Source organism: Thunnus albacares, chromosome 15 (assembly GCF_914725855.1).
Source record: "Thunnus albacares chromosome 15, fThuAlb1.1, whole genome shotgun sequence".
Lineage (NCBI taxonomy): Eukaryota > Metazoa > Chordata > Actinopteri > Scombriformes > Scombridae > Thunnus > Thunnus albacares.
Window position 1 is genome coordinate 10,778,936 of NC_058120.1, and position 27,838 is coordinate 10,806,773.

General features: G+C 39.5%; 1 protein-coding gene across 1 annotated transcript in view; it reads left to right on the plus strand.

Annotated features, from left to right (window-relative positions):
- The window catches only part of dlgap2a (discs, large (Drosophila) homolog-associated protein 2a), a 161,362-nt gene that overhangs the window by 106,132 nt on the left and 27,392 nt on the right, over positions 1–27,838 (plus strand). Inside the window, exons 5-8 of the mRNA XM_044375200.1 lie at positions 9,112–9,326; positions 19,060–19,128; positions 20,249–20,408; positions 21,444–21,660. Coding sequence (XP_044231135.1) covers positions 9,112–9,326; positions 19,060–19,128; positions 20,249–20,408; positions 21,444–21,660 — 661 coding nt within the window. The remainder of the gene's footprint in view (positions 1–9,111; positions 9,327–19,059; positions 19,129–20,248; positions 20,409–21,443; positions 21,661–27,838) is intronic.

Genomic DNA, 27,838 nt, shown 5'->3' on the forward strand with positions numbered 1-27,838 from the left:
TGTCTTACAGAAGAGTCTGTATGTTAAAGGAAAAGGCTGGTGATATTCTATATTTTTCTTACTTTTTCTAACTACTTTATTTAACTTCATAATAGTATTTTATCTGAACCAGTGTTACCATGTTAACTGCAACTGTGGCATAAAATGGTCTTAAAATGAAATAATATTGTTTATTGCAATTATTTCTGGGACAATATTTCATCCAAGACAAGCCTAAGCAAGACAGAAAAATGACATTCAGCTATGTATCAAATTATATTGAAAACTAGTGCTTGTCATTTTTGACCCATGTTGTGCAAAGGTTTTGAATATGTTGTGCATCAGAGGGTTAATAGTTTTTGGACAACGGAGGTCTATGGCACAGAGGGATACAATATATCAGATTTTGGATACACACACAATACTTGTAAGTAGCATGAGTTCATTGTTGGTTTTGCTCTGCACATTGAAATTTGTTGACAATGAGAAAAATATAGAAAATCAACCAGCCTTATCCTCCGTGTGTGCATGCAGCAGGTGTGTGTGAATGTTTGTGTGTGAGTGGGTTAGCACATGTGTATGTATGAGAGATCGATTAACTGGACACTGGGGAGGACAGAGATAGATTCATATTGGCTGCTCTTTCTCTGAAATGACAAATGCTGGGAAATCAGACCTGGCATTAGCCATTGCTCTCTGTCTTTGGCTAAGTCATTTCACAAATTAGCCCCAATTAGCCCTCCCCTCACACACACACACACACACACACACACACTCACACACACTCACACACACACACACACACACACACACACACACACACACACCTTATTATTCCTTCATGAGTTTGACTGTGAGCTTGAAATAAATGAAAGGAGGTGATTGTGGCAAAACATCCATCTACTGTTGGCGACAGGATCACCTGGATGCATTTCAAGTTGTGCATAATATGCATCTACTGTAGGTTTTAGGGCCACCATCCCTCCCTTGCTCTCTCTCACACACACACACTCTACAAATTAGATATGTAAATAAACCTGGGCTGCAGTAACAGCTGTAATCTGTGCCTCCAGCTCATAGGTTCACAGCACAATAACTTTGTCTTACTGACAACTCTCAGCCTTGATGAAGTCAGCTGCTTCAGCAAACGAAAGTCTGTTCTCTTCCTGCATACAGTACTGTAATACAAAGGGAGGATTAGTCTTTGATAGTTTTGCTGATAGGGCATTGCAGAGGGATTTAATAAGCCAATTAATTGGCATGTTGGCTTGCCAAAGGTGGAGCTTGAGAGGCAGAAAGGCCGCTGATTAAAATACAAAAGGGAAGTGCAAAGCAGCAGAAACAAAACTGGCACTGTGACTGAAAGCTTCACAGTGCACCGCCTACACATAGACAGACAGGGGTTCCCTAACTTTTTTATTACGGGGCCTTCCAGATAGCTATCAGGCCATGAACTACTACTTAGTAAGATTTTGTCCTAGGAACCCAGGGATCAGACAGCAGTTTGTAGCTAAATGTTACTCATCTCTGTTGCCTGAGGCGACAGGGTGGATTCGCGGTTACCACCGTGTCGGCAAGCATCTGCTCGTATTTGTGTTTTACTGTCTCAAGCCTGAAGTTTCCTTTGATTCTACAAGAAGGTTAACAAGCTGTAACTGTTTAATTGTCAATTGTTAAGCACATTTACTTGTATCCTTTTTGTATCTGACACTGTTCTTCCAAGCCAAAGCAATAGTGTACTAATTCTCCAAGGGTTTAATATCAATATTTGCTGCTTTCATAGCATTTTTTTGCCAGGAATTCTTTTTTGCAGGAGTCTTTTAACAGAACAGTTCATGCCACATGCTCCACAGACAGTCACATATATAAGTTTGACCTTGTAGTGTCTCATGGTCTAAGTTTGGAGAATGTGTTGAATAGAGGGAATTCTGTGCAGTCATGTATTAACCTTGATGCGTTATTTCTTTCTTGTGATGTGTTCTCTTGCTGCGTCATACCTGAACCGCTTTCCATACAGCTCAAACATCCAGCAAGCTAAGGCACCAGATATTTTACTCAAGGGTTCATAGTGACCAAAACAGAGTTCAATTAGCAATTAGCAATAGGCAATTGTTTGACAAGACATTGGCTGTAACAGCATTATAACCTATTACTATGGTCAGCTTATTTTGATGTTTTCCTCCCACCAAGTTGCCAAAAATGGAGTAAAGAAGCTTGAAATAAAAATTGCCGGGTATAGCAATCCTGATGTGGCTGTGTTTTGGGTGTGAATTAATCTGACACTATTCAACTTTGACTTCTCCTTTATTTGGAAAGCAAAATATATAAATACAGTACTGAGCAATAGGGAAATTTCATGAGCTACTGTAAAAATATTTTTAAAATATTTGTGACTTTAGGTTCTAGTAACTCCAGGCACTGCTTGGCCTGCTGGGAGATCTGTTCCCTCGAGTGGGTTTGCCCCTGGAGTCATCCTCCAGGTTTCTTTATCTTTCGGGGAAAGTTTTTTTTTTTTTTTGGATGTTCCTTGGCCTTTTGAGGCAGCTCTCCTTAACAATACTAGGGTGAAGGGCTTGAAGTGACTTGAGTGAATTAGTTTCTCCTGGCCTATCATTATTTTATAATAAATTTGAACTCTGTTGAATAAAAATGTCTTACAAATTAAGTTCATCATCATGATTATTTAGTAATTATTGTGTGATAAAGTGTAGAACTGCCCTTTTATTGTATTCACTTTACCTCAGCCTGCTTCATCCACTTAAAATTCTTTTGTGACTTCCTGCATTTGTCAGTTTGACTTTTGATAACCCAGAGAGAACATTTTTATATTTCAGCTGTGAGTTTTAAATGTAGTCAGAAATAGCGAGATTGACAGTGATAGTAAGACTAAGAAGACAGGAAGAATTTCAAGCCAAGGGAAAGTCAGCTCTTTTACTAAGCACTGGAAATATCCCACAGCCATGTCACAATATCTACTTTTGCCCAGCTATCGACAGGAATAGGACAAGACGAGCAAATATTACTGGGACCACTACCGAAAATTGTAGATGAGCATCCAGGAATTCACATTATAGACACTACCACTGACTAACCCTGTACCACATTGGCCACAATTCCACACATTGAGTATACACAGTCCAGCCATATATTAGGTTTTGACCTAGCCTTGTGCTCTTGTCGATGGCCGAGGCAACTGGTTTCATTTCTGGTTCTCAACCTCCACTTCTTCTACTCTATTTATTACAGCCATGTATAACTTAGCCTATACCGTCAAGTTCTGACAAAACTATGCTTTGCATAGCCTAGTTTATTTGCTCCAAACAAGCTGATGGAAACAGGCCTAATTGGCCTGATTTTTTCTTTTTTGCGACGTCTCAAAAGTTTGCTTAAAATTCGCTTGACAATGAGATGGAAACACGGCTACTGAGATTAGATATTTTGCCTTTTCTCAGCTATTTAAAGAACAAGTTTAGTGTTACGCTTAGTTTCAGAATTAGTTTTAGTTCATAGTAATGCTGCAAGAATACTGGTTTACATGATCAGAAGCATAAGATTGTAGAGGAAAGAAAGTTGTACACTGTTGGATGTTTTACAAAACTTTTAGTGCCTGTCTCCTTTTCCATTTTTCATTAGGCATGTCTACTTACATGTCCATGCAAATCATCAGTTAGAATGTAGCATCAGTAAATAAACATCATAAAGAAAGAGTAAATATGCAGATTTTGAATGAATTTTGTGCACAGTTGCATGTGTAGGCTTACGTGTGGCATGAGAAAAAAGAGTTGGCAGTGGACATGTGGTAGTTGTTCAGGTAAGTAATCACTCATCATTTGTTCTCCCTTCAAGAAGGGAAGAGGAGAGAGAGAGAGAGGAAAAAAAAACAGCACCTGTTCTAACACACACAGCGTATCCATGCAATCTTGTGGGAGGAAATGAGGGGCTGGAGGCTGGTGGATGGGATTACCAATGATTGGACCTTTAAGAACTCTCTAACTCTCTCCTTTCCTTCCTCTCTCTCCTCTATTTCTCCATCTTTCTAGACTTTACCCGTCCCATCCTGCCACCCTCTCTCTGTCTGTGTCTATCTCACTCTATTTCTTTACTTAATGGCAATGACTTATGTTTCTTAGTGGGGGAGGCACTGTGTATAGATAGAGCCGCAGAGTTAATCAATGAAATGTACTGCTGCACTGCAGGAGCATTGGCTGAGGCCTACCTAGCCCCACCACCACCCCGGTACACACTCACACACACACACACACACACACACACTCTCTCTCACACACACACACACACACACCACACTCCCTGTGGCCTCCTACAGAGCCAAAGATCAAAGCACTGAAAGAAAAGGTAGACACTCACAGCTATATGCCAATGTCTGCACAATCCTGTTAGATCCATTTCATCAATGCTATTTACTGGCAGTCGAAATGCCAAAACAGTATGTGTGAGAGGATTTGGTCACAGGACATCAAAAAGCATTTTATCATATTTGGCGGTACATGAAAAAAACAATTTTACACAAGGCATGTCTGTTCCTTATTGAGCAGAATCCAATTAATTAAAGGAGGTAAAAGTTCTGTTTTTTGTGATAATGTAACTTAAAATATGAATCTTCACACCTGAGCTGTGAATTTTCACACAGCTCTCACAAACCTTGGTTCACATATTCACAAAGAACTCCACATCAACACCATAAATGTGACATGTTTATTTAGGAGAAGAATCATCAAAACTTTCATGAAAATATCATAGTTAGAAACTGTCTGCTTCACAGCGTATGAGTGGGTTTGTGAATGCACACTAACCTTTGAATCCCATGTCTTCCCTTAGTGGGATCTTTAGGTCAAGATGAATGTCTGCATTGACAAGCATCCATATTTCAGCTCCACTAAGCATGCTGGGGATGCCACGTGTGTTTTTCACAGCAGTCAATACGAGCACACTGCTGCCTAGTCTGTTTTTTATCTTCACAGGGAGACACCCTACAATCTATTCAGTTTATCAGCGAATCCAAATTAAACAAATCTCACCACAGCTTGTGCCCGTCCTCTGGCGTTCCCTTCATTAATTAGACGTCTAAAAATATCAAACCCCTCCAAGACTTAATTAACCCATCGACTCCATTTGGTAGCTTGTGCATGCCTGTCTTTGGAGGGGAGACGAATGACTTTTATCAGAGTGTGTGTGAGTGTGTGTCTGTGCGTGCATGACTGTGTCTGTGCATATTTTGGCTAAAAGGCATTAGTAAGCCTATAAATTCTATATGTCCTTTTCTGCATCTGTGTGTCTCTGTGTGTCTTTTTGCACTGCATTTACATCCGCCTGTACCTTTTTTTTTCTGTAACACCACATACTTACAATGAAATGTTCTACCGAGCTTTAAAAACCTAGAAGACACACCGCTCTCAATCCATAATCCCCATCAATCACACCATCCCCCATGCTGACTTGACACATAAGAGTCAAAGGCTGCTTTGATCCAGCATTCGCTGTGATTAACAAAGAGTGGGACTTAATAAAGCCATAATTGATCAATTATTCAAGCCGTTTTGATTTGATGTGACACTTGTTAGAATGGTAATCATGGGTGGGCGTGCATTGATGCCAGAGGTTAGTTGAATTAGTGTCATAGGGAAGTCATTTAATTCCAGGACATAAACACAATGAATGGATACCTTCATAGCTGTCTCATAAAGGTCTGCATATTCACTGTTAAGAAGTCCAGGTGTTTTTAATGCTTTTTCCAATATTACTAAAAATGTTTTTATTTTTGACATTCCATTGTTGGCAAAGATTTGTTTTTATTTCCATATGAAATGTAATAATATTTCAATTGTTATTTTCCAATAGATAACATTTGCATCAGAAAACGATGAGAGTCATGCATCTGACGCATTAGTGACATTTGGATGCAGCCTATCTCCTCCTGACATTTGCCATAGCCAGTCAGCTATCTCACAGTTCATTGTGAACCTGTGAGTAGTGACTTAGTCATTTTCTTTTGGCAGATGAAAGTTTCATGTCATCCCTGAAAAAACACACAATCTGTATTATCAGTACGATCACACATGAATCCAATATTTTAATCATTACTAGTGGTTGGGAGAGGACTTTATCTTTACAAAAGGCTATTTTAAAACTCTTCTTCACTGCAGCTCAGGTTCAGCATTACTGTAAAGTCAAAGAAATATGGATCCAAGTCAGATTTAACCTAATGAAATGTAGAGCTGGGTGGACTGGCACTCCGCCGAGGCTGATCCGACTGCCAGGATGTTAAAGTGACAGATGGATACAGCATCGGAGAAGCCTTCATCTTCCACATAGGATTTAATGATTACTGACAACGTCATATTTTATGAGCGCAAATCATTGACTGTGTAAAAGCATGTCCAGCTAAAGATTCTGACCGTCGCACACTGTCAGCAGAGTGCAACATGGTAAAACTGAAAGGAAAACAGAAAACATGGAAAGCCTACAAAGAGAAAGAGGCAAAATAGGTTTTTGCTTTGGAGGGTCTTGTGTGTGTGTGTGTGTGTGTGTGCATTTTTGTGTGTTTGTTTGTAGAATAGTCAAAGACTCTGACTCAGCTGCTACTGTTACAGTAATTGAACTGTTGTACTGTTTAAAGCAAAATGAGAGTGTGTGTTTGTGTGTGCGGGTGTGAGCGAGAAAGTGAGAGAGAGGTATTGTGTGTAATGAGCTTGTGAACAATCATCATCAGTTCATTACATGAGTGGGTGAGGTTAGCCCAGCAGATTTTAATAAGTTACACAACCATCTTCAATACAGAAACCCATTAGGATCATACAGTATAATAATATTTCTACATGCTGTGTAATGGCATGTACCGTAATGGAGTTGAAAATGTTTTAGCTCCACATAAAATCTGTATTCACAAATGTTCTGACCAAGTCTCTTATAACTATTACATGAGTTACATGTGCTCTGAGCAAAGCAGGCAAGACTAATGTCAAGTGCAGTAACCTCCACTTAGTATGGTGCTGCTTGTTCGGAGCAAGCGCTACTGAGACACCCTGTTCTCACTTGAAATGGAATAATAGTGATGCCGTCGTCTGGATACTCAATTACCTGGTTTAACGAGTGGAAGAAAATTGCAACACGTAAACTGCCTGGCTTGTTTTGATGGCATGTCTCCAGATGCGATAGCTACAACAACCACAAAAATAGCTCCTTTTCTCTGTTTCCAAGGTTTCTTTCTTCCAATAATTATGATTAACATCACAGCCAAATTTATAACAGTATCTCAGTCAAGGTTTTTAGCAGTTTGTAACCTGGCCAAACTGAAGAAAAGCAAAAAAAAAACAAAAAACTAAGCAGCTGTGGAAGCTCCGTGAAGGCTTTAATGTGTGTTGACTCATCATGAAAATGGTCCTGTGTAGCTAAATGGATGGAACTAACTGTACCAGAGGTAGGGGTTCAATTCAAGTGTCCATCATTGCATTGCTTCATGAGGTGAAAATGTTATAATGCTGGTTTTTATGGTTTAATGCTTTAATATCACTCCATTTAGATCTACATTGTCCTCTAGGAGTTAAGAAAAATCTCAGTACTTTAATAACCCTGACAATTGTATGGTTAAGGTCTATAGGTGGCTTTTACCCACAATAATGATGATGGAACAATATAGGCAACATGCAATATATTGTAGTACAATACCAGAAGAAAAAGCCCTCTTGTTGAATGTTCTTACTTTATAATAAAGAGCTATACGTTTTACAAAAGCATTAAAGCTGCTGTAATCAATACCTTTATATTAAAGGACGGGTTCACAATTTTTCAAGTCTTTATTAAAACAATAGTCAGGTGCCTAAATGAAAGTGGAATATAGATGAAATAGGTTTTTCTTGTCATAATCATTCATCCTGTTCACACTGGCCACTAGAAGATCCCTTTGTAATGCACTTACAGTGTAAGTGATGGGGGGCAAAATCCACAGTCCTCCAGTGCAAAAATGTATTTAAAAGTTTATCTATATAATAAGAAGCTTCAGCCATCCAAATGAGTCAAATCAAGTAGATATCTTTCAATGTTACAGTCTTTTTAGTGCTGAAGTCCCTCTTTTTGTTATTATACTTCCACCGCAGCTCAACAGGGAAACACTGTCCACGGAAACACTAAGAGGGAATTTGATGCTAAAAAGACTGTAAATGTGGCAGATATCCACTTGATATGACTGATATGATGAGTGATGAAGCCTCATATAAGCTTCAGATAAACATTTAAATACGTTTTTGCACAAAATGACTCTGGATACACTGTGAATTTCTATCACTTATACTGAAATCACATTCGAATGGGATCTTTTAGCCAGTATGAACGGGAGGAATGATTACAGTGAGCAAAACTTCTTTTGGTGTTTATATGGGCACTGACTGACTGTTGCTTTAAGACAGACTTGAAAAACTATGAATCTATCCTTTAACAATGGATTAAATTACTAAGTACAGTATACTGTGAAATGTGTCACTCATAGAGACAAATCCAGAGTATTTTTACTTGACTCTGCAGTTCCTTTTAGCTTTGCATTTTAGAGTCTTTGTTCATTGTTTTGGTTTTTCAGCAACTTAAATGTTTTGGTTAACTGTCACAGCTCTCATCAGCATAATTTTCAGACTCAGTAAAAAAAACTCAAAAACCCACTGTATGCTACCTGCCCACAACGAATGGCAAGTTAGTGACTAGCTGGTGAATATAGTGGAGTATTTAGCTACTGAGGAGCCAAATATTTCCCTCAGGAGTCAGTGGGGACAAAAACAGCTACATGTAGAGTTAATATTAGCCTGACATTCTTCAGGTGGCCAGAAACATGATCCCAAATGAAACAAAGCTTGCTCCAAATGTTTCCTAACATGTTGACCATAACTTTATTTGTTAATATGTCAAAGTTGTGTCTACAATTTGTTGTGCTGCCCCCTAGTGAACAATCAACAATTATTACAGATTCAAACTATAATTGACTATTTTTTTTGTCTGTGGATTAGGCTTATATTTTGTCTAAGAATGCATCCACTATGTCAGCAAAGCACACCGTCAGACTCATATCAGATTCAGAGTGATTACCTATATATCCATAAACCAACCAATATGTGTGCCCTTGCCACCCAGGTGCCCCAGGATGAGTGGGGGGGTTACCCTGGCGGCGGAAAGGATGACGAGATTCCTTGTCGTCGTATGCGGAGCAGCAGCTACGTTAAAGCCATGGGGGACGAGGAGAGTGGAGATTCGGACTCCAGCCCCAAAACATCGCCTCAGAAGATGGTGCGGCCGGATGCCCTGGTCAAGGCCATCATCAGACCCAGGGATCTGCTGGACTCTCAGAGGTAAAACACATGCAACTTAAAGGTTTCAGTAGTTCATAGTTCTTTCTTTTTCTGCATGATCCTGTTAATATCTTCACTTTGAATTTGGTGTCAATTTCAAAAGGCAAAGAATATCCATCTTAACAGCTTGCAATCTCATATTTTGTCTTGTGTTCTTAAAGCCACTATGTGTAGGATATTTATGTGTGGTCCACCTCTTTGGTCCAGACTGAAATATCTCAACAACTACTCTATGGATTGCCATGACATTTGGTACATGAGGTTGATATTTTTATTTTTAGGGAAATGTCTGGACAACTATTGGATGGACTGCTATGAGGATAAGTTTTAATAACTTTGGTGATACCTTAATTTTTCACCTGGCGTCATCAGGGGATCATTTCAATTTGTCAAGTTCTTTGGTTTATGACTTAATACCTGCAAAAATTATGCCATTCCCATAATGGCATAATTTTTATGTTTAGTGGTATTTGGCAAATCTTGGCATGCTAACATGCTAAATTAAGATGGTGAAAATGGTAAACATGATACCTACTCAAAATTAGCATGTTAGCATGACAATGTTAGCATTTAGCTCAGAGCACCTCTGTGCCTTAGAGGGATAGTTTGGGTTTTTTGAAGTGGGGTTGTATGAGGTAGTTATCCAAAGTCAGTGTATTAACTGCAGTAGATTTGGGTCAGCACGCTTCCAGTTTGGAGAAGCAGACGGGAATATTGGGATGGAAGCTAAGCAATATACTGCTGTGGACATAGCCAGCAGCAAAACATATTTTAACCACCCAAATGGAGGCCCTCTTAAAAAAAATCAATATCAGTATTAGTGTATGCTATATTTAGAATACTTTCACTGCTTCACCTTGCCTTTTTCAAACAGCCCTTTCCTTTGGCACTACATTTTCTCAACTGTAGAACTCCCGTATTCCTACACATCCTGCACACTGTCTTTTTGAAACTGCCACTGGGGGGTGCCAAAAGCAAAGTTTCAAATTCTATGTATTGTTGATTTAAGTACATAAATCTCCCGGTAGAGTGAGGTAATTCTCTGAACTTCCCAAGCAGTTCAGTCTGTTCCAGAAAATACAGTGGAAACCACTTATAGTGATCATGTCTGTCCGGGTCACATTGATCACTATAAGTGGATGATTGTTATAACCAATTTTTTTTCTTTTACTTTATTTCTCATGCAGATTACCATCTAATTGACATTTGTATATTAATTACATGAATATAAAGTAATGAAGTGGACAGCTTCGCTATTTACTGAATTTTATTGACTGTTTCAAAATACAGTGCAGCTGTTTCAAATGCTTGTTGTTTCACTACTGCATCTCACAACAGTTTTGCTACTGCATCTCGTTGGCTCGTTTTTGGCACTTTGTCATAAGCTTCAAGGAGACTACATTTTTCATTGAGAGAAAATTACTTTCTTTTTCCTGTCATGATTTCAGTGTGCACACAGCACCAGCCTCAGGTAGCCAGCTGGAAGCAGACGGAATACCACAAGGCAATAATGGTGCCACAGCCGCAAATTATATATCATACATGTATCATGGGAGTAAAATAAAATTTAAAAACAGCATTTGTATAGAAATGATTCTGTCCCGAGTTTTTTGATACTTATTGATATGTGGTTTCCACTGTATATAGAAATGTTACAATAAAATCAATGTCAATACCCTCTGAAAATCCTTGAAACACTGTGATTTGATGGAATGAAATGCACTGGATTATTTTCCAAATGTGCCTCTTTCTTCATTCCTATTTTCAGATATGTAGTTTATGTGTCATTTTAGAATTTGCATTTCAATTCAATTCAATTCAATTTTATTTATATAGCGCCAAATCACAACAAAAGTCATCTCAGGGCACTTTTCACATAGAGCAGATCTAGACTGTACTCTTTAATTTACAAAGACCTAACAACTCCCCCATAAGCAAGCACTTGGCGACAGCAGTGAGGAAAAAACTCCCCTTTAACAAGAAGAAACCTCAAGCAGAACCCGGCTCTAGGTGGGCGGCCATCTGCTTTGACCGGTTGGGTTGGATTTGACTAGCAGTGTTGGCAGTTTTCTTGTGGTGGTGCCCCACTACTACGTCAGTGTCAAGCACTCGATAGCTGAACCCTGTGCTCATTAAAATCTCTTTATGGGTATTCATATCAGGGTCTTCAACTGAAGGAAAGTGTTCAGTGTGTTGTTCTGGGATGTGTCCCAGTAAATGGTGGGGAAACAGAGGGCTTTTGCTTTGGTAACTCGGCGGCGGAAGAAAGTACTCATAAGAGGATTACATGATGAGACAAGCTGGAGACAATGTCACAGGAAAATAAACTCCATAAACTATGTTATGGAGAGATACAAAGAGAGTTACTAATATTGTATTTGATTACTCACACCAAATAAAAAGAGTAATGAAGCCTTACCCGCAGTAACGCTATTACCAAGAAGTCAGGTTTTCCACCATGGTATTTGTGTTATACTGACATTAATATTAAAATCATCTACCTCTCAATATTTATGTGTACAAGGCCAGTTATAGTAAAGATGTTAAAGCAATGATATACTGCAGAAATTACTCTGAAGCTGTTTTAAGTCAATTGTCTGTGTTATGTGTCTTGACTGCCTCTGTTTTCTTCACTTTCTGTGGTACCTCATATCCTGTCTCCATCTTTATTTCCCTCATTTCCATCCCAGTTCACTTACAGCTGGGTAAACACCAACCACGTATACAGAAAATGTTGCCTTCACCTACTCACAACTCAGAGGTTGTAAAAAAGCCTTTTCTCTCCTTATTTCCAGCAGTTTTTACATGTGCACTTTTCAATTACAAATCCATAAGTTAAACTATTCAAATGTTACTTATCATCTTATTTTATTGTCTATTGTGGTTTTAAATTTCATTGTTATTGTTGTAATTCAGACAGCAAATTATTGCATTCTGTGTGGCAGATTCATCTTTTCCAGAGTCATTTTTAAAAGCTGGCAATACAAGAGAGCAAATTCACTTTCGTTCCTCCTTCAAAAGGAACCTGTTCCTCTTTGTTCAAAACAGAATGTGGAAGCAGTAATTACAGCATGGATTCATGAGTCTATTTTAATATAAGAATATCCCAGACTTGCTCTTTCAAAACCCAATCTTTTTATCTGCTTCTGACTTGCTTCTGCCTTGTACAGTGAGTACTTTAACCAGTCATGGTTTTAGTTCAGTATGGTCTCCATTAAAGGCCTTCAGCTGCAACTTAAAGGGCAGGGTTTATGTTCTCACTTTTTAGATAGTTAAACATAGTCTTTCCCTTTATTTTCCATTTCTTTTTGAGAAAACTCACACTGTGCTTGAATTGACACCCAGAGCCTCTATTTGTGTTTGATAACGGTGCATTCAAGATGAGAGACAATTGTTTTCTGGTAGCTGTGTGACTAGAGTCATGCAGAGGTAACTGTGGTGTGGTTTTAAGTAAAGTTTGAATTAGGAGGAATACACTTTTAAAATTTGCTGTGGGCCTCACTTAATTTATGACTGATTAGATCTTGTGTTTTCCTTCCACTTCTGTTTTCCTTCCCATTATTTAAAATCACTGTGCTTTATGTCACAGCACTTTGGCACTTATATCAGGACCGATACTGATCTTATTGAGCAGAATGGGTATCAGCCATGACGTGAATGCTCCACACTAAATACAGTGTCTTTCATTGCAAAAATTCAAAAATAAGTTACATTCATTCAGTCAAGGCGGGTAACAAACTCAATATTTAGTGCCACAGCAATTCCTGGCCTTGTGTTAAACAAAAATGATTCTAATGACTCATTAAGCTTTTTTTTTATTTAGGAAATCTCATTGAATCAAAAGAGACTTGAGTTCAGTTTAGGGTTAGGAAATTAATTGGAATTTGGGAAAAAGAAAGCACTGACATTGATGCTTGATATTAGCAAACACTCTGAGTTGAGGGATTAGAATCATTACTGGAAGAAGAAAAAGTTGGATAAGTGCATCACTAAAGATAATAGTCTGGGTATGCCACAAAACTTTCACCAAAAACTTAACTAATGCCTTGTGTTGAAGATGCTATCTTTATCACATTGAATATTAATAAGACACTGAAGGTAGATAATGAAAAAGTTAAAGTGGGATGTAATCAACCCTTTTTACAAACCCAAATTATTCAATAGTTAGTTAAGCTTTATTTATTTAGGAAATCTCATTGAGATCAAGAGTGTAAACTTTTTAAAAACAAAAAATTACAGAAATGTTTCAATCAATCCAAATCTGTTTTTTCATTGATAAATTGGTTATGATGGACAAAGTCTCCAGTGTTTCAACTGTCAGTTTCATATTACTGTAGGAAGGGAAATATAGGGCTCATACAACTCTGGATATCCTGACACTATTTTAATTAAAGTCATTCTTGGATAGCTGACATTACTTTAAGATAATGCTGAAGTGGCTAAAGTGGGAAGCAGCATTATTCAGTCTACATCAGCTATTGAAATATCAGTAGGATTAAACATTAAGTACATGTTTGGGCAATAGGCTGAGGGGGAGAAAGAAATTAATGACTAGATATATACAGTGATTGTCCAATTAAAGTCACAACTGTGCCTGAAAATAATTTATATTAATATAATTTATGATTTATTAATAAATCCATGTAATTGCAAAACTTGATAATATAAAGGGGGAAACTACAGGAAGCACTGACTGTTAAAATTGTTTCTCTAAAGACAACACGCTTCAACTGTTGTACAATGTGTATTGGTATAGCCTATTTCATTTCTCTTCTATGCAGTGTCTTTTACTCATGAAGGTTTGCTGGACTACAGAAATACACATCCCCACTGCAATTTCTGAATAAATCAAGCTGTGTCTCTGTTCTGCTCCTGGTCTGCATGAGCTCAATTGTAGACATTATGCAAAGATAACCTTGTGTCTGACCTCAGTGTAGAGTGTGGCCTGTGACAGACACATAGCTGCAGTATGTAATGACAGACAGTCGCAGTGATATAAAGTACGTACTGACTAACATTGATAATTCTCTCACTCTTATCATAATAGCCTTGCCTTTCACTCCTTGTCTCTGACGCCTCCAGCCCTGCTCATTGCCATTCAGCAGTGATTTTTCAAATGTTACTCTCATACACAGCGGCTTCTTTTCCTGGAAGGACGGAAACCGCGGTGGGCAACACCCACAGAATCTACTAATACACATCGCCGCTGTCAACCTGACCCTGCTGAAAACACGTACACACAAACAGAATTAATGATGAGTATCTCTGGCAGAGTCTTTGTGACATCTCTCTGCAGGATGACAGGAGAAGGGAGCGTGGCAGCAGAGATCCAGATCCAGCTTTTACAGTCAAGGGCAACAAGTAGCACCCCTGCATGCTTACATAATAAACCAGATATTCATCACAGGGGATATATAATGACAAATCGAATGTTATGGATTGTGAACAGGCAGGGTCATAATGATATCTGTTACAGAAGATGCAGTCATTTAGCCTTTCTAACAGCTCTTTCAGAATAAGATATAATGTATGAGGCAGCCACGGTGAGGTATTCTCCCTTTTTCCACATCTTGCGAAACTTCCCCTGACTATCCATTTTGAATGGCTGTAAATGGTGAATGATTTATAAGGATGCAAGAGCAGCAAGGGCTATCAGTTGCAGTTATTGTACTCCAAGGCCCCTCTGAATAATGGCTCTCTCAGTGGTTACACTGAGAGTGTACTGGGCTCTGCTGAAAGGAAGATATTGACCAGCATGGATCAGGCTGTGTGGCCCATCTCTGAGTCCACTGACAGCAGCGGCAGCGTTATTGGGTCTGGTGGAGCTGGTTTGTTGTTGCATTCATTTCAAACACCAGGAGTGTCCCCAAGGGTGTCATTACCGAAGAGTCCTGATACTCCCCTGAACCCACTCTAAGAATGCCATAATGTGGTATCTTTCCTCCTGGATTGAAATGGAGATCAGTTTTCTGTTCTGTATCTGTGCTCTTGTGCAACCTCTGAAATATCCTGCTTCTCTGATGGTAACAAATTGAGACTGTGTTTTGTTAGAAGTTTGGTCTCAGTAGACAGAGCTTTATGTGGAATACTGTTCAAGCTGGAAATGTTTTTAGCTTTAACCTCAATTGAAGCCCTGTCCCCCTTAATTAGCTTTCCTTACTAGTATGGCATGAATAGAGTTTTTTTTTACAATGATAATGGTGGCAGATTTATAAGATTTAAACAATATGTCCTCAATTTAAGACAGAAGTGGACAAATGCAAGTTTCTCATTTCAAGCTGGCGACCATCAGTTTTGCCGGCTGCAATGACAACTGACACTGGCAGATTTTATCAGCTGTAGCTTATTAGCTCCATGAATTGGTTGGAGCTAAACTTATGAGTGTCTCCATGACACTCAAAAAAAAGGAGCAACATTGGTCTTGCATTGCACAATAGCTAGATAGCCCTAGATTTATGGATCAGTATGATAGGTAAAAATGTAAGATCAGACTGTTATATCATTCTAACACGACCCTTTGTGAACACTTACTAAAGAAAAACAAAAATAACAATAAATTTCACTTTTACAAGAGAGGACGCTTTGAGAATGACTAACCAACAAGTTTGGCAAATGTCACACTATCTCAGGTAATGTTGGCTGGGGTTTGCCCAAGTGAAAACTTCTCTAAATTCAATAAAGAGCAGTATAGAGCTGCTAACATTACCCAAGCTTTGATATAGTATCATTCAGCTTTCAGCTTCCACACAGTGGATGCGTCCATCCTGAACAGGGCTCTTTGTAGCATAACCTACAAACAACATAATAATGTAGTTAGCTGATGATAGGCTCCTTGGCCTTGCAATTAACGTTATGTTTGTCGCACATAAATACACAGTTTAATATATATATAATAATTCCTTACACTTTTGCTCTTGTTTTTGGTTTGGAAAGGCAATTTGAAAAGATAGAACCCTGGCCCGCCGTGCCTACAGTTGCTCAACACTGATTGGACAATCACTGTTTGGTTGATGGGTTTAGCAAACAGTTTAAATCACCCATACGGACAAAGTTATTCTTGACTTTATATAAACCTGACATGGATTTATTTTGGGCACAGTTTGCATAAAAATCATGTCCAGTTTGGATTTTATTGTGTATTATTAGATTTTTCAGAAGTGAGATTATATTCATTTCTTATTGCCACGGTGCTGTGGTCCATATTTGTTACTGTTTTGATTCCAAACACAAGAGGCACCACCGATGCGAGTGCCACCTGACATGAGAGTTCTCATGCTATTACGGTTCATTGGGCTTGTTGGGATGGAATTAGATTGGATTCAAGACAGACATGGCGTAGGTAGGATTTCCTCTGCACTTGTAGCAATTTGATGTCTCACGGGGGCATTCAGATGGGCCAAATACAAATTTGACAGCAGCGGCTCCCTGAAGCAAATCATGTTAAAGTGAGAACAGGCTGTCAGGTTGTGTCACCGCCCTCCATCTTTCCCTCTTTCAAGCTCTCTGTCGCTCTTGCGGTTGACGGGGTCGCCTCTTTGATTGTCTCAGCAATAAAGAATACATCACAGTCACAGGCCCACTCAGCTGGAACAGCCTGTGCACTGGAAGTTAGATGTCATTGATTGTTTTAATTAATAATCATTTACATCCCCCCAGCCCCCAACCCCATTACAACTTCACCCTCAGGTCCTGTATGTCCTGTACGCTGCAGAGCCGACGGCTATGATAAATTAAATATGAATCAGCTTTTTTGTGCCATAGTAGGACCTGCCAAAGACGTTTAAATAATGTATTTGTGATGATGGGAACTGAATGACGTTGCAAATTGTGCTATGTGCCATTAGCATAATGAGCCACTGCATCAATCAGTAATGATATGTCACATCTGATGGCAGGTCACAATGACACATGCACATAAGAATACCAACAGCTAACATTTGTCTCCAGCAACTTAACTTCTCTTTAAATGTCCGTGGCCCTGTGTCTAAACATCACAAGCCAATCAATCCCTCCCAATAACTAACATTTATTTGCCCCCAGTCCATGATTAGCTTCTTTAGCCACTACAGTTAATCAAAGCTAACACTGGCAAAGCATTTGATAATTCCTGATTCAACATAAAGTAATTACTCATTCAGAGAGCATTGGGTATGAGCTATTCTCCCTCAGATCTCAAGGTCAAAGCAGAATTCCAATCCATTGATTTGTGCCTGCATGGGACGTGTCATGCATAGGAGTTAGCCTACTTTCTGTTTCAAGCCCTTTTTCTCAACATTTTTTTTCATCACTGTGAATATAACACAACACTATGGCAAAGACAGATCACTTTGGTCTCCTGTTACCTGATTTCTCGTTCAAAAAGTTTGCAACCAATTTATGCAGCTCTTGATCTTTTGGCACATGGCTCACATAGAGAAAATAGTGCATGTTGTGTGTTAGAGAGAGAGAATGTAAATACAGTGATTGCAATGTATTAAACACATCTGCTTTTCAAATATTCACCTCTTCCATGTTTCCTGTTCAAGATAATATTCAGTCTCACTCCTCTTGTTATCCTCCACCCCACTGACAAAACCATTGAGTGGATGTGATTGTTCTCCCCGGGGCTTTGAGATGCAGTTTGTTTATCAAGAGGGGAACATTTCTGTTGATTTCCACACTTTGGACTAGAAGACACGATTCCCCTGAGCCTGGTTGTGTGGTCTCATCCTCTTGCTCTCAAGATTGTATTTTCGTTTCTACATATGTTAACACCGTTCTTACAAAATCTTCTCTCCTGCAGCAACGTTTTCTCATGCTTCAGAATTGTCCTCAGTCCTTGTTTTTTCTGTGCGTACTGTTCAATCAAATGCTTTACATTGAACCTTTCCCCACACACAACAGCTTTTGTCAATGCTGGACTTTATTTAACCACAAAACAAAATGTTCACTCACTGAAAGGAAAAGACAGGAAGTGTGAGATTCCCATCAACCCTTAGCTTAATATTGGCCAACAATGGAAGTGCATTAGCACCAATCAGAGACATTAGAGGAAATATGCTCTGGCATGATTTGATAAAGGGCCAACGCATTCTCAAAACAGCCTCCCTTCACTCAACTGATGATAACAGACATCTCTACAGAAAAGGATGGGTGAAGCACAGCCTCAGCTGATGCACTTACATCTGATCTTGTCAGCTAAAAGCTTGACTAAGTTTCATTGCTCAGGGAAGGATGCTAGGTAGTTGGTTTTTTATCCTCATTTGGCTCAATTAATCTAGTCTAATTTGCCACAGAGAGAAAGAATCTGTGGTTTATGATGAAGATGAAATGCTGCACACAAAAAACAATTACACTCCAAGTGCTTAGTTAGACTTTTTTGGTTAGTGCTGGTGGACAGTGTGTGTGTGCAACTATTGTGCGACTAAACTCATAATACACTCTTCATTGCGTGGCTTGTGTGTCTGTACATGTTTAATTTAGAGGACATTGCCTTGACCAGGCAATATTTTCTGCCAACTAAGTGCAACTATAACATTCTCCCACTTTTATCATCACACAAAGGCCATATTTTATCGGTCATATTTTATCACCCTAATGTTTGCAGCACTTTGGTGAAAACCCCCAAGCAAACATTCAATGCACCACAAATCCCATATAGAGCCAGTTCCATTGGACTTGTGCACAGTGACGTCGCATCCATCCAACTCCCACTTGTGGGACCCAGTAACTCTGTTTTCTTCTCTACCCACAGCTCTTACCGCCTGGATAAAATCAACAGTGACATGCGTAACTACATCACCAATTTTGCTGCAGACTTAAGGTGAATACAGGCTCAGTGCCTCCCCCTCCCCTTACCTCTCTGTTGCTGCCATGTTGCAGTGGTCCAACGTCAGAGCCAGCTGGCATGCTGCCCTGCTGACATACTCAATATGGTCGCCTCACGGAGCAAACACTCAAAACCAGTCAATGAGAGGTCACCTGGGGCAATTTGCTCATACTACCACAGCATAAGGCACAGTTGAACACAATATAGATATGATTTGATTGATAGTCCTATATGACTTTCTTATATAAAAAATGAAAGCAGCATAGTAACATAGTATGTTTTAAGAGATATGACCTCTTCCGATTTACAGCTTCTTCACTTTTACCACTTCATTCAGACTTAATAACTACATATTTCTGCTCTACGATGTCTTTTTTAGAAGATTGCTATTACTTTGCAAATGCATGAGGCCTCGCTAGAGCATGACAAGATAGATTGGTAGACTTTTAATCACACTGGCATTTTCCTCACCGCCAAACACAAGCATTTATGTCTATAAAAAGCCCAGAAACTGCTTACTCATCCCTGCCTGCCACTAGAAATAGATCTGGCAGAGGGAGCCTCACTTTTGTATTCCTAATGTGACTCACATAGTATTCTTTGGTTTATTTGAAACGCCTTTCTTCCTTTATGTCTTTATGTCTCTCCAGCATATTTCTAACCAGGCATTTCTCTTGCCCTGCTGGGTTTGCACATTTAATTGACCTGTTGGACACCGGGGTGCTCCCTGAAGTGCTTGCTCACTAATTAGCTCCTTATTTGCATTTCCCTTATTTCCAAGCATTGATTGGATGTTTCAGCACAACAGAAATCGAACTGTTTTTTTAAGGACACTGGTGTGCACGTCAATGTAATTGGGGAGAGTAACAGACAGAGACAGAGAGAGGGTCTCTTCTCTGGAGGAGCAATGTCATAACCAGTCTCCCTCTCAAGTTCAGGTGGTCCAGAGGAAGCCCAGTGCCCTAACTAGCATTTAAATTTTTTTGTCACCTGTAGCCACTAGTCATCCTGCGTGATAATTAGTTAAATTATATTTAATTTACTTGCTTAAAAAATCATCACAAAGGCTGTAGTCCCACTCCTTGTCTGCTTGTCTTTTTCTCTCTCTGTTCAGTCAGAGCTACCACTTGCAAGCCACCAGGGACATGCACCCAAGCATTGCACTGGATCCCTCTGCCAACTACAACTCTCCCAAGTTTCGCTCCAGGAACCAGAGCTATATGCGAGCAGTCAGCACCCTCAGTCAGGCTAGCTGTGTTAGCCAAGTGAGCCAGGTGAGTCTGCACCTTTCCAGTTAGGAAAGATTTTCAAATCCGACCTTGTACTGGATGGAAGTAGTTCTTACACTGCAGGCTGATAAGATACCTTGAGGAGATCCCAGGGAGTCTCCAGCAAAATTAGAAAGAGACTAATATCACTACAGCATTCTTCATTTAAAACCCAGATAGAGAGCATGACTCTTTTATTCATGGGTTTTAACTCTCACTGTGACTGTTTTACCATACAGCATTTAGATATTGTTTTGTTTTTTTTAATCACAAAAAAAATCCTTTATTGACTTTAATGTACCCAACGTTTATTGACTCCATTTTACTTGTAACCTACTTTTTTTCTTATGACAGTTCATTGCATACTGTTTATCTAAATAGAGTAAAGGACCACAACCGGCGCGTTGCTGAGATATTTATCTCTCTCTTAAAAGAGACGCATATTGATTTGTTCAGAGTCTTAAAAGCTCAAGTAAACTCCTGCTAATTCTAAATCCCAATAGAACAAGATGCTTATCTTTGATTCTTGATATTGCCAAATGTGAGTGGAGTAATAATCATCAAACAATTTCTACTTGCTAAACAACCATTTGTTACAAGTCGATATGAAAGACATTACAAGATACATCTGGAACATAAAGCAGAAATAGTTCTTGTCTACACTCGGACACAATATGACCTTGGCTTCATGAAAATTGTATTCACACAAAATAGGATCTACTGCAGCAAAAAGAAAAAAAAGGAACCAGTCCACAGATCATCTAATAGTGTGGAAAAATTACAAAGATTTCCAAAACAGTTTTTGTGGCATTACAAGAACAAATTTTCATTGATCTCTTTGCTGTCTTTTGCCCTTTTGCCTATTAAAACATATACAGTCCATTTAATTTCAGCAGCAAACCTTGTTTTTATTCTGAGAAAATGACAGAGAACACAATATCAGGTTTTACAATCAAACAATTTATTTCTCCAAAATAACAAAGAATATCCTCACTTGTTTAACGATGGAGAAAGTATGTTCATGGCTTTTGTTTCTCACAGATGAGTGAAACGGAAATAAATGGCCAGTTTGAATCGGTTTGCGAGTCAGTGTTCAGTGAGGTGGAATCACAGGCCATGGAGGCTTTGGACTTGCCCGGTTGCTTCCGAACCCGGAGCCACAGCTACCTGCGAGCCATCCAAGCTGGCTACTCCCAAGATGATGACTGCATCCCGCCTATGGCTTCCACTGTCACCTCCACCATCAGATCCACCACAGGTAAGGGCAAATGGAGATTAGTTTAATTTGCACAGTACAATATGTAACATCCTGGATGTTGGTCTTTTTGTTTGCTTATGTACTGACAAACTGACACCAGAAGTTAACATTTGGCATTGACGTGTGGTAATGGATGGATATAAAACAGTTGGTGTAAACTGGTTGTACTGTCAAACAGCTTCATATCCTTGCATGAATCACTCTTGTATGTTTCCATTGTTTTTTATGGACGTATGATTACCGTAGCTACAACTTGTGAGCTGTGCCAGTTCATCCTACTGTATTTTGGATACAGTGCCTCATCTGCTCATCCAGTGGATGCATCAAAGAGTAAAGCTATGAACCCTATTGAAAATCATGAAAGGAAATTGTCTTACAAAAAAAAATCCTGTCAGAATGAGGACATAACTGCTTTTTTCCACTACATTTTGGATATCTGACTTTCTTTATGATGCCACATGGTGACACATATGAACACACAGCTTTAAAAATGCCATATGGATTTTTTTACTTGTAAACCCAATTTACACAGTGCTGCAGACATTTAAATGTCACGCCATACACTATGAAATTTCTTCGCCAACAGATTGTTCTCTTAACAAATTATTTTGTCTCATTGCAAAGCCCATGTTTACACACAATGAGATGACATTACAGAACTGCACACAATTGTGTCTAGACCTGGATAATGTAAAGCTGACAATGAATATACCCATATCTGAACTGTCACACTGGTTAGTTGCATATGTCACATATGCACACTTGCTACAATAAATCTAAACCTACTCAGCTGACACATGCGTTTATTTCTGATACTGAGCCTTGATTATAAATTGAAAGCTGCTGGTGGTTTCAACAATTCCCATGATTGCTGGATTCACGCAGGAAATGATACGTCCATGTACAGATGAAGAATGGGGGAACAAAAGAAGAAAAAGTGTCTGGACAAGAAGTCTGAGTGGATTCCACATCTTTCCACAGTACATTCATGAACAAACATGAGTTGGACTATAATAGGGAGGGTTAGAGGTGTGGACATCTGGAGATGTGCTTATGATCAATTCTTCATAACTATAAATGTTTGCTTACACTGCTTTCTCAGTAAACTCGAGTATTTTTGCATTTTTAGGATTTTTAGTATGTGATGGATTTTGCCAATATTTTGGACATGGGGCAATTTGTACTTGGAATGAATCGGTCAAACTGGACCTCACATTTTCAATAGGGTTCATACTATACTTCCTGATTGAAAAGGTTTGGAAGCTTTGCTCATCTTTGCCTCTTTTCATTGCACAAAGTACACATTTCTCTATCTCGACTGAAAGCAGAAAAGCATGCAAGGATTGTCCTTACACCTCATTTATTAGAAATATTATCCATTCTCTGTGATGTGTTCCAGGAGCTAGGAGTTTCAGCTTTGTGCATTGAAAAGATGTTAAGAATGCATGCTACAAATTAAGGTTGAGAAGGCAGTGTAAACCATCAACAGAAATGAGTCAAAATGGGAGTGCTTTGTCAGTGTTATGCTGGTATTAAACAGACACTGGTAATTTATCATATTACAGAGTGTTAAAATTCTAATATGAAAATTCTTGAATTTACATCACAATACAGATGAGCAAATTGCAGTAATAATTATAACGTTAGCACCTAATTGATGTAGATTTCTGCCATTATCTTATTTTGACTCATGGCATTCAGTGCATGACTTGATGTTACTGCTTTGTGGCAATCAAAAGCACATTCTCTCCAGCTGCTCACACCTGTGGCCATATTACAAATACATATTTACATTTGTCTTCCAGACAGAAATTATGTGCAGGAAGACTGTTGTTTACCCGACCAGGCCAGTTTACATGAGGATTTGGCAGACACGGCCCCTTTGGCTCATGATGATCTAGGCTGCCCCATCAGAAGAGACAGGCTTTACCATCAAGATAACATGGGGGCTACAGCCAAACCTCTGTCTGGACCACCTGTGTCTCCAAGCCTCTTCAGATCCCCCAGATCTAGTGCTCCAGAACGGCCATCACCAAAAGCCATCCAGGCCAGTATCAAAGAGTCAGCTACCTTGGCTGCAGCTATCAGTATGCAGTGGAAAGAAGAGGTCTCAGCCATGCGTCGAGAGCTGGCTGAACTCAGGAGGGACCTCTGTAAAGAGCTTCGTGCTTTCAACAGTAATTTCAACACTTTTACACAGCATTACAACACATGGTCTCCCCAAGGTGGTAACATGGCAGCTGGAGCTGGGGTAGGTTTAGGTGGAGGGGTTGGGGTGGGGGTAGACACAGAAGCAAGGGCAGAGACAGGGGTAGGTGCAGGAGGACTTGGGACCTCTGGGACAGATACAGGCACTAGGGGAGCTAGAGAGAAAAAACCCCAAGTATCTAAAGTGTCTGTGGGGACCCAGGCCAGAAGCAAGCTCCTGGTTCGACAAAGCACTGCAGATGCAGCTGTCAATTGTCCAGAAGAAAAGGATGACAAGAAAGGGTCCCGCAGAAATCTGCCAAAGCAGCTCTCTATGGACCCAAGCATTCTTGCCTGTCCACAGTCAATGTATGTGGAAAGTGCTATACCACTTTCTTTGGATCCAATACTTCCAGGCTCTGCTAGAACACTTCAGCCAGAGGAATTGGAACTGACTGCTGTGCCCTCCAGAGCTAAACCAGAAGCGGAGCTGCCTGACCATGATGTGGCGAGTTCATGTGATATGGTAACTAATGAGCCAGTCACCTCTCATGGCACAGTGCCACTTTCATTAGAAATAGCACCTGAGAGTCCTCAAGATTCAGTGACAGTGGAACAAGAAATGATAATCACTCCACAGTTAATAAATGTAGAACCAGTTAATGAAGACCATTTGAATACTGAACCACCTCACCCCAATGATGTGAAATCCTCAGACTCAGGACTCATTGAAAGAGATGAAATGCACCTACCATATCCTGTCCCTGTAGTTACTGTGTCTCCACCAGAGGAACATGATTATGACATCACATCAGATTCAGAGTCTGCAGATCCTGTCATTAAGGACAAGCCAGATCCAGTGTCTCAAGACCCTACAACTGTGTATTTACCATATTCAGGATTAGAGGATACAGATTCCACAGAACTAACAGAATTAGAAAGTAAACCATCAGACTTACCCATGGTGTCTTCATCTGACCACATTGATAAAGGCTGTGATGCACCCACACCTGATCTTGATACTGTTCCACCATGTAATATGGAGACAGACAACAGATGTCCGTCCATTGTGGTGTCAGAGTACCTTGACACAGACCCCCCTGCAAGTCCAACTGACAGCGACACAAATGCAGATCCCATTATCACCCTTCCAGATTATCCCTCTGATCCTCTCCCTGAGCAAATGACATCAGACCCAACTTTTGCTCCCACTCAACCAAACACTGAACCAGATATCCAAGACTCAGAGTGGCCACCCCTTCCAGAACCACTTGATACCACCCCTATATATCATGCCGATCTGGTCCACTTTGACTTAGTTATGCTGACTTCCCTAGATCAAGATGATCTTGACTCAGTGTTCATGGACCCTGAACCGGAGCCATTTGACCTGAGTGTTGACTCTCCATCTAATACAGAGGATTTAGATCCACCTCTCTACCAATCAGATTGTTCAGCTTCACCACCACCCACTGTTGACCCTGCTGCAGTGTGCCCCATGGGCCCTTCACAGTCGATGGAAGCTGTCTGTTTGGATCAAGCTCAGGGTGGAGCCTCAGAATTACATGGAGTCCAACTACCACAGGTCACTGTCACAATATCCCCTCCTAGTTCAGTATCTCCTGATACATCACTGGAAATGGACTTTGGACCCACAAGTCCAGAACCAGATCCTCTTCCACCAGATACAGATCCCTTGCCACCTGATCTCGAAGACCCAATACCATCACTGGATCTGGCACACGTGGAGCCAGATGATATAATAGCAGAACAATTTGAATGTATCTCCTTATCCCAGGAGTATGGGGGGCTTATGGGAGAAGAGATCCCAGGTGGTTTGGAAAGGTCATCAAGTGAGGAGGCCTTTCTGTGGTACAGATGGCAAAGGAGAGGTCAGAGAAAAGAATCGATGCACAGGAGTGCCAGTGTGGAACTGTGGAGTGGAAGATACGAGTACAACAGTGCAGAAATCACATACGTATCTCTCACTTTGTGAACTCATACCTCATTCTCAGCAGACAAAATGTAGCTCAAAGTATATTTATAGCTCATGGTTTGTAGCTGCCAGTGTACTGTAGAGCAATGCGCAGATCTAAATGTCATGTGATCATTGGCATTCAGAGCAAGCACTTCCTCATACACAAACCTGCAGTAATATTCCAGGAAAAAAGACATTGGTATTAGTAGCAGCAAGAATCATGTGTAATGGATTGCACCATACTGCAAGAATCTTATGAACCTTCAGTGGTGACAAATTTATAGAACAATAATGCATCAAAAGCATTTACTGAAAACAGTATGAACTTCTCTAAAGCGGTTCTCACCACTGATGTGAATTATCTTCCAGGAAAGTACTGCTCATTTCAAGTAAAGTGTACCATTTTTAATCATTGGATACACTAGTAATGAATGTTCTTGTTCAGTCAGTGGATAAATACAAGACATTTTACACAACTGTTTTCAGAGACTTTTTTGGACCACTGTTAAGACTACAGACAAGATTGTCCAACGTATTCGAGGTCTTGATAATCCTTGCAGTGATGATTGAAACTTTCCTTCCCTCGACTTGTTTTGAGCTCTCTGTGTATTGTCACTTCAGAGTGGAGTGAAATAAATCTTGGCAGTTATCATATAACTATAAATCCCAAGGACATACTGTTTACTATGTGAGCTGTTAGATGGACTCTGCAGTTATAAAGAAAAAAGAAAAATGATGCTGTGGAATGATGTTTGCACAATCTTAGACATAGCTAGAATACTGTACTATTAATTTGTTCAGAAAATGACTTGCATCATTCACACTCATGCTCAAATATAATTACAAACCAGTAAAGTAATTATATGTAGCCTCTATGTACACACAACCATGTTACCTACATTCAGACATTTTGCTACAAACCATACAGCACATATACACACACATATCTTTGCTGGACAATAAATATATGAATAAGTCTATTTAAAAATACACAATAAATTGTGATTAAATGTGTCTGATAATCTGACTACAGTAATAAAAGGCCTTGTTGAGAGGTGATATTGTATTTTCTACAGTAAGATATCATCTTAATGCTCAGGAATCAAAGACTGAGAATGTAATACCACTGGGACAAAAGTGTAATGACGTTGAACTGTGTTTTTTCCTGAAAAGAGGTGTACATCATAATTGTGTGGCTATTTTTTTAATACGTGTGACACTGGATGATGACAATTATGTTGTAATAGCGCATGACTGATGGGTTCAATATTTTGTGCATTTCATATGCAGTACCTCACTGTAGACATTTTATTCTATTCATAGTTTCATTTTGATATTCAGAGCAATGAAAGGAGCCTACATACCACCGAAGACGCAGAATTCTGTTACCAGCAATGAACAGCTAAAAAGCCAGGCGAATCACAAGATATATCTGTGCTATCTGTCCAATTAACAGGCTCTATATGGAATCGCCCACTGAAGTCGGTGCTCCAATAAAGTGCAGTGGAACAAAAAAGAATCTTTCAGCCGAACATCAGTAACCAGCCAGAAAAGGATTTTCCCGTGTGTTATTTTGAATTGAATATGTGCAGAGCACTTTATGAAAGTTTGCTAAATTGGCTGAATCAGAAAGGTTTTCAAAAGGGTGGAAAGTTAATTAGGTTGTATTCATTTTGCTCATTTCACTGGCATAAAACACACCACCCTTTTCTTCCTTGAGCCTTTTCCATATTTAACTTTTAATTTGCAAAATTGTTATCCAAAAAGCAACATCAAGAATTAGTCAAGCAATTACAGATGTTAGTGTATAATAATAGGCCTTTCTTTTTTTTGATTGATTTTGCAGAGAAAACAGAGACATGCTGGCTGACCTTGTGTTTGTCATATCATAGGATATTCTGTGTTAAAAATAGGCAAATAAACCAATAATCTAAATGGCATGTGAAAGAAGTGAACTGCCCAAGTTTACGTAATTGCTTGAATTGCCTTTTTAATACATCCACTTTGATCTTT